At 30.1% G+C, this 8,684-nt stretch overlaps 2 protein-coding genes across 3 annotated transcripts; one reads left to right on the plus strand and one right to left on the minus strand.

Moving 5' to 3' along the window:
* The first annotated feature begins 94 nt into the window (after positions 1 to 94).
* Positions 95 to 3,448, plus strand: LOC126870640 (vesicular integral-membrane protein VIP36). Its single transcript, XM_050628546.1, has 7 exons — positions 95 to 349; positions 582 to 697; positions 866 to 1,063; positions 1,141 to 1,303; positions 1,970 to 2,136; positions 2,219 to 2,282; positions 2,363 to 3,448. The coding sequence occupies exons 1-7, from the start codon at positions 238 to 240 to the stop codon at positions 2,512 to 2,514; spliced, it is 972 nt and encodes a 323-aa protein (XP_050484503.1). The 5' UTR covers positions 95 to 237; the 3' UTR covers positions 2,515 to 3,448.
* On the minus strand, positions 3,426 to 8,387 carry LOC126870606 (wolframin). Of its 2 annotated transcripts, none has more exons than XM_050628447.1 (6): positions 7,922 to 8,387; positions 7,436 to 7,537; positions 7,138 to 7,354; positions 6,836 to 7,059; positions 5,560 to 6,764; positions 3,426 to 5,485 (listed from the first exon to the last, which is right to left on the minus strand). In XM_050628447.1, the coding sequence occupies exons 1-6, from the start codon at positions 7,977 to 7,979 to the stop codon at positions 4,700 to 4,702; spliced, it is 2,592 nt and encodes an 863-aa protein (XP_050484404.1). In that variant the 5' UTR covers positions 7,980 to 8,387; the 3' UTR covers positions 3,426 to 4,699. The 2 variants fall into 2 exon arrangements, with proteins under 2 accessions (XP_050484404.1, XP_050484403.1); XM_050628446.1 differs by having other exon boundaries at positions 7,433 to 7,537; positions 7,922 to 8,384.
* Between the last annotated feature and the right edge of the window lie 297 nt (positions 8,388 to 8,684).

Consider the following 8,684-nt stretch of genomic DNA (forward strand, 5'->3'; position numbering starts at 1 on the left):
TACTAGGATTACATGGCAACACTGATTTTTACCGATAAAAGTATCTAGATATAGTGAAGGAATATTTGAATTTTGACTGTTAACTAAATAGCTTCAGTGACTAATTTCAGGATATCGAAAATCATGGAATTGATGATTCCGATAGTTGGTTTTACAGATTACGCGTCATAATTATCGAAGAGTATAACTGTTAGTTTAGTATTCGAAGTACTATTGTGCTCGTATGAAATATATAAAATGAACGTATTATCGTTTTGGATATTAATTAGTGTATTGGAATTAGTAACAGCAGAATGGAACACAAAAGACTATATGAAACGAGAACATTGTTTGATCAGACCATATCAAGGTTTGTGAATTTTGAATAGTTTTGTTGAGATTACGGTTTGTGGTACAACGTGTCATGACGTGCATATTTTTGTATTTATAATGAGATGAATATGATTCAAATGTACATATATGCTATAATAATAGCAAGCTTGAGGTTACATTAGTAAAATAAACAATAACAAAGACAAAATGTAATTTTATTACATTGATAAAGCCTGATGTTAATATATCTAAATATTTTACGTATTTAGGGTCTGGAATGACAATACCTTATTGGGATTTTATGGGTAGTACAATGGTTACGAATAACTATATAAGATTAACTCCAGACTCACAAAGTAAACAGGGTGCCATATGGAATTCTGTTGTAAGTTTCAAGTTTTTTGGTAATTTAACAAAGCAAAATCACAGAAAATTGTGCTTCAATTTTTTTCCACACATTTTTAAATTCATACAAGATTTTATTTAGTTAAAACTATGAGGATGGTGCAATTGAAGCCTAATAGAAATGCTTCCCTGACATTTGTTTATTTAGCCATGTCATGTAAGAAATTGGGAGCTTCAAGTTCATTTCAAAGTTCATGGAAAAGGAAAAGATTTATTTGGTGATGGTTTTGTAATTTGGTATGCAAGAGAAAGGATGAAAACTGGTCCTGTTTTTGGTAATCAAGATTATTTCCAAGGATTAGCTATAATTTTGGATACATATAGCAATCATAATGGTCCACACAATGTATGTACATGATATAACATTAGTTATATTATAAATTAAAAATGTCAAAATCATGATAACTATTTTGGTTTTTATAGCATCAACATCCTTATATTTCTGCTATGGTCAATAATGGTTCTTTGCATTACGATCATGATCGTGATGGAACACATACACAAATTGCAGGTTGTGAAGCAAACTTTCGAAATTTAGAACATGATACACATATTAGTATGAGATATGAAAGGGATACATTAACTGGTAAGTACATATTAGTATAGAATATTTTTGGGCATGACAAAAATGTTGTCATGTAACTGTGTATAGCGTCCCATTATACATATACTAAGTAAAAGAGTATTTCAATACTGTATTTTACTAATAAATGAACCTTTTCATTCATTTGTACTCAACTAATATCCCCAATGTTAATAATATTCATCTTACTCTTCTTGAAATAGATGTTTATAGCTATGCTTTCTATGTATTCTATCATTTTATGTGGTATTCTACAAATTGACATTACAGTAAGGTCTTACCCTGAAGCCTTGTGGCTTACATCATGGAGTGCCTCCACTTCAGCAAGTGATATTTTCATCTTTTCATATATTATTTGTCATCTTTTCAGTTTACTTCATTTCACATATCATTGAAAATATTGCAAGTAAATAATTAGATGTAATAAATGTATTATACCTGCAATACCTATATTTAAACAAGTGACGAATTTGCATGAAGTTTTATAAACTAAATATATAAAAAAATATCTGCTTATGTATTATATGTATTTAGTTAAATTTATATAATTTTTATTCCTTATTTGTAATAAGCATGGAATAAACCAGCTTAATATGCATAGAATAAATATAAAATATAATATATAGTCATATTTTGGTAAATGTTTTCCAACATGTTGTTTTATTATAGTTTCTACAGACTTTTCAAACAAAGCTGCATGGAAGGAGTGCTTTTCTGTGAAAGATATAAAGCTGCCTACAGGATATTATTTTGGAATTTCGGCAACAACCGGAGACTTATCCGATAATCATGATATATTATCTATTCGTTTATTTGAATTAGATTTACCAGATGATGTAAGTGGTATTTTTTAAGTACTTTAAACAATTCTTAAATGTGTATGGTTATTTATGACAATACATCACATTTCAATTCCAGCCAAGAGATCAAGAGGATAGATCCAATATTTTACCATCGGCTGCATATTTTGATGCACCTCGCGGTATGTGATAAATGTTGTATAAAATGTATTTGATGAAATATTCTTGTATTCATTTTAATCATACAATTCTCTCTTTACAGAACACGTGGATGATCCAAAACAATCTGCATTAAGTAGAATAATGTTTTTCCTTTTAATGCTCATAGTAGCGCTCGCATTAATTGCCTGTGTGGTAATAGGTATAATGTGGTATCAGAAGCATCAAGAAAACAGTAGGAAACGTTTTTATTAAATCACAGTGTGTTATATATAAACTATTCTACTTTTGGATTTCTTGTTTCTATTGGATATTCTTTCTATAAAAAAACAAGATGTAGTCATAACGTGTTCATAAGACTGTTTCTCTTAATATTAGAATAACAAACACAATATCCATACATATTATCTCTGATTTTGAGAATATCGTTCCAGAGGTATTTTGATGAAAAAACGACAGCAAAGGATCGTAATAATATATAAATGATTACAGCAGTCATAAGACGTGTTGAATTATGCTATCCGCTATTCTAGTTCCAATAATGTTTATCATGAACAATACAAAGTTCCTTTACCAAAGTTTTCATGTCATTGTCTCAGTTGCTGCAATGCATTTTTTATAGAAATAAGTTTAATTATTCGCGTAAGAATTAAACATACCGATTTTATGCTTCAAATGAATTTTAGTTTGGAAATTCAGTAATTACAATAATTTAATCACAGGAGACAAAAGTAAAAGAATAAATTCTCTGAAGTAATATCACAATTCACATCGTTACTGCGAAACATCGTACATCACTACAATATTATGAATAGCAAAACGAATTCTAGAAAGAACTATTCCTCTCTACAAAAGCGTTCTTCCTCACTTTAACCTATCTTTATATCTGTGGATTCGGTATGATTGAAATGACTTTATCGGTGTAGATTTTATATTTGTACATAAAAAAGCAACATTATCAATATGTGAGATTAGAGTGATTTCGTGTTGTGCAACTCGGTTTTATACAAAAGATAAAGGGAACCAAAATCTCCAAATAAACAATTGTTAAGAAACGTAATGTTATTATTTGTGAAAATAATGTACTTCACTTGTTGCCAAATACGAAAAATAAATACAACAATTATAAACATTGTAAAAACAATTATCTTAGAAAAAACAAAAAATTATAAATAAAAACAAATATGTATTTCGTATCAAAATATATTCCCTATAAGTTTATAAGCGACTCAAGCAAAACATTTAATATGACAATATTTTTGCTTCTTAAAATATATTTTATTATAAATAATCATATTTATTTGAACAGAAAACATCAAGGCACATCTATATTTGTCTTTTGTTTCTGCTACAATCTTTTACTATTGTCCTGATATGATATATAATGTAACTGTCATTCCTTTTAGACAGTTATAAAACTCTTTAACCATTTATGTTTTTAAAGTCTAGACACTTAACATCAATTTAACAACAATCTTTAACTTCTACACATCATACAAGTATATATCTTTACTACTTCTTCAAATACATATTAATATTCACATAGCATTTACACAAGTAAAGATATTTCAACAACTAAATTAATTTCGAAACATCGTCGAATTTCATAAATCTATGTGAAGGTATTGAGTTCTAAGAAATGAAACAATAATATAGGTACACGTATCACATTTGTTATACTACATATATCGTTTTTAGATGTTGATAGAATTCATTATGCAGATGCGGATGATATTTTCCATTAAAAATTTAGCATTACAAAAAGAGTTGCAATATTTTACTATTAAGTTAAAATAAAATCGAAAAGGTTCCACCTCTCGATTTTTCGAAAACGGAATAGAAAAATATTAAGCGCATTTATCTCTATTACTGGCAGTAATACTTATGAAAATATGTCGATCTTAAAATATACGTGTATATACATATAAGTGTACTCTTTGACGTAAATACTTGATGAGTTTTTAATGAAATTCTAATGCCTGAGGTGTTTGGTAACATCAAAATATGTTTTTTCTTTTATAGATAATAGATAAAAGTAGTTAAAAAATATATTCTTAAAAATCTAATGTATTATTTAAAAAATAATTTCAAATTTAATCATAGAAAAGTAAATAACTGTATAGAGAGAGAGAGAGAGAGAGAGAGAGAATCTTCTTTTATATAATTAACCAAACTTTCATATCTTTTTGAAGAAAAATGCTGAGACTTAATATTTACAACACTGTAAATTCTTTCCTTCTACATTCCTAGCTTTGTCTTTTTCCTGTATTTGTTTCCTTTCTTTATAAAGTCGTTCAATTAATATGTCTTAGCTGCTCTTAATAATACTTTGAAAGGAAGTTCAAGATACTATCGAAATTTATCTCGTTGTAAACAACTTTATCTTGACACTTCACAGAACATTTGATACTGTATATTTTATAGATCGCATAAAATGCAACTATTTAAACATTACGATAGGATTCAACAAAAAGTTCAGGACTGTTTTTATACCTAAACAAAGATCACTTAAAATTGAACTAACCGTTATATGATATTTATAACGTTTGTAAGATTTTAAATCAATAGAGTGACATGCGAGACAACCAATCTCTTCTAATTCAATATGAGGCTCAGATCCGCCGAGTAACGATTCATCTTCTAAACCACTGTTCAGGAATGTACCGGAAAACCAAATTTTATCACCAGGATATATATTTAAACTAAAATTAGTGAAGGAGTGATCCGCGTTCAATAAAATTTCCGCATTGCTTCCCCACATACCACTCTTCATTTTAACCGAGATCTCAAATTCATACTTATTCCAGGCAGGGAAGTGACATTTGTTTCGTCGCCTTTGAATACTTGCAAAATGTTTGCATTTTTCATGTCTTAATTCGCCGCTTGAATCGCAACTATTTATGTATGGTTCACCATACATGCAACTAACTGTGTCTCTAATACCGTCAGGTAGTTTGTTAAACATTGCAGCCATATTATTTTTTATTGATTTTAACTTAATATCTGTTACGTAACCTTCCCATGAAACTAATATTCCTTCCAAATTAGCACATTCAACTTGCACCTGTGCCTTAGACGACAGCTCTTCCCATGCAGGCTGATGACAATGATTTTGATATTGTTCCCATGAAAGTGATGAAACACCTTCATACGTATCTGGTTCTTGTTTGTACTCCATTATCATTGGCCATGATAAGAACATGCCAGCACTAATACCCATGACCAACTATAAAATGTATATAGCAAATAAAACTTTTGTATGTTGTTTTTTCTTTGATTGTTTCATGTTGATATGCTTACCTGAACAACAGTAATTACCCAATTAAGTTTAGGTGTTCGAGTTTTTCTTAAATACCAAGAGGCAAGAAATGGCATTCCTCCCAGTAAAGTAGTTACAACTATTCTCATTGCCAAATCGCTTTCTGACAAATACTTAGCAGCAGCTACGATTGGTAATATGATAGAAGCCAATCCAGCAAGTGGTAAGAAAAGAACCATACCAACTAATGCTAAGGCACCCCTAATTAAGCCGTACCATGTTGCACCTTGAGAACTAAAGATTGCTATCTGCCACCAACTTAAAGTAACACAATGGGGTATTAACGTTTGATATGTTCCTCGCCAATTATCTCGAGCAGCCATTTTTGCAAAAACTGCTGGAATTAGGAGGTAAAAAACTGCACGAAAATTCAAACAAAATTCAATACCGTTACCAACAACGTACGAAGCAAATGTTGGGACTCTTATATCTAGAAATCTCCAGCCCTGAGCAACTACGATATCTGTTTCGTATGGATACTTTGCCAAGACGTGAACACCGAAACTGAAGAGAGCTAAAAAATCTGGAAATTTGGATGAATCTTTCCATATAAAATTTAACAATGTTATCAATGTTAACGCAACCGCTATGATAGTGAATTCTGACTGAGGTGTCCATTGATGAGCTATGATGGGATAGATCATTAAATTTAAGAGTAAAGCAAGGAAAAAATGACCATAAGGCTTGAGATTCTTACAGCAAAATTGGTACTCTGCTTCATCGGGGTTTAAATTCCCGCCCGAATAACTGAGAAACAACCCGGACCAAATACGAAAATTATTGAACTCGCGTTTTCGCTGTAACATTTGAAAAGTAGCGACAACCATAACAACGAAAGATAAATAGTATAGAGCCATTGGTATAAAGAGTAGGAGACTTTCTGTACCAAATAATGAGTACAGCAAGAGAAGTAATAGTATGTGTATATTCGATGTGAAAAAAATTTTCTTAATTGACATTCCCCTTTGACCTAACGTTTCAATTAACCAAACATATAAACGTTTCAAAGATGCAAGGGGATGGATGAGAGGCCTTTGTAGTAATGGTATAGTATCTAAAGCCATTTGAGATGGATCTACCATACACAGTGCATGTGACACTATTGGGAGCATACCACGAGCATAGCTAGCAGCAGCAGAGACCAGAGCTGCCTCTGTAATTTTCTCTCCTTGATGATCCATCCAATCTAGAAAATATAATCCCATAAATAAATAATTAATAGAGATCAAATAATATAGATACTAGATATTTCCTTACCATGAACATCATTTTCTTTATCTTCATCTTTTTTAGGTGTACATTCATCAGGAAGCCCATTTTTAGGGAAATTATCAGTTGAAATGTCATTTATATCTTTTTGTAAGTTATTATGTATTATATTGTTCGAGCAAGAATAATTATCACTAGATGAATTTGATGCTATATCTTTCATACGTTTTTGTAACTGCTCTGTTGTAATAAAATCCTCACCATTTGACAAACTGTACAATATCAAATACATTATACATTTACACATAAATATATTACTTTATTAAATTCTATAATTCAATTATTTATACCTAGTGAACATTTCTCTTGCTGCTCTTCTGGCTAATTTTTCATCTTGGGTCATATCAAGACAACTTTTGACATCATAATAGTTATGTTGTGTGATACCACGGCCAGTGGCTAAACATTTTCTAAGAATATCTGTTGCTTCCAAATTTCCTTGCTCTGAAGCTTTCGTAAGCCAATATACACCCAATTTCGCATTTTCTTCTTTGTCAACATCTAAATCTAAATCCATAATTTATATTGCAATAATGTACACATTAATGTATTCAATGAAATACAAATGAGAATGTGCATTGCTACCACATCTTTCTTCCAATAGTTGCTTTGCTAAAACTACTTGAGATTCCGGACAACCATCTTCAGCCAGTTGAGACCGTAATCTTCTAAGAGATCCTCTTGGTCCATCTAAAATTATGCAATTGAACTATAATTCTGCTCCTCAATTAATAAAACAACAATGCTTTTGTTATTTATAGTGAAAAGAAATCAATTGGGTGTTACTCATTTGTTCTTACATACTTTAATCATTTGACATTATTGCACATTGAAATCATATTATTAATCATTGTTTATTCTGATTTGGCAACTGTCAAATTTTGTTTTTGTAAAAGAGTAAAAATATTTAATTGACATTTTTGCAAAAAATTTGAAAAATTATTCGTCATTCATCATCGTTACGAAAATACCATAATTTCATTCAAATCAGTCCATAGCGCCATTGAATTGCAAAAAAAAAAAATAGAAACTATAAGTCTCAGCGACAGATAGAAAGTGAAATTGCTGCGTTACCATGCAATGTCCATTGTTTTCTACCAGATCTTCCAGATAATGGTACAATGCCAGCCATAGCTCCAAAAATTGGGAGGATCACTATTAAAATATTTTTGCTTTGCGTACTAGTTGTGCCACGCGAATCAATTATCCAATATCAAAAACTACTTTTCCAATATACATTCAAGATTTCTTGACAAAGCGACTGTTAAAAAATTAGCATTGAGGCATGATTCCATATTGCGCACGCGCGATTATTAAGGTTAGGTTGCTGAACAAACGTCAAGAGCAAACGAAAATTTTGAATTCGTCAAGAGTAAAGGATAATTCAAATATATGTATAACAGAAATAAGAATAACTTTGATTTAATGAAGTATTCAATACTCTGTTTACTAACTAGGGTTAAAGGGTCAGAACAATTAGTTGCCTCTATACATTACCAAGCTCCCATAGCTGGTTATTATATTGTATTTTAATATATCTTATGTATGTATGTATCTATATTTCATTATCGAAATATCATTAAGTATTTATATTATCTAATAATGTAATAGGTTTTTTAAAAGTTTTAAGTAATTTATTTTTAAGTAATTAAAAATCTGCATATTGCTTTTCTCATCTAATAAAATACTCTATTTTTTCTTTCCATTTCACAAATTTTGGATTTTGACGCTATTTTCCCAGAATTTTTAAATCTTACTGTTACGAAGCTTGTTTGAAATTTTCAGTTACATAGAAATTTTGTATAGGAGCATAATGTATGTAAATGAAATGCATGAA

The sequence above is a fragment of the Bombus huntii genome, chromosome 10 (assembly GCF_024542735.1).
Source record: "Bombus huntii isolate Logan2020A chromosome 10, iyBomHunt1.1, whole genome shotgun sequence".
Taxonomy (NCBI): domain Eukaryota; kingdom Metazoa; phylum Arthropoda; class Insecta; order Hymenoptera; family Apidae; genus Bombus; species Bombus huntii.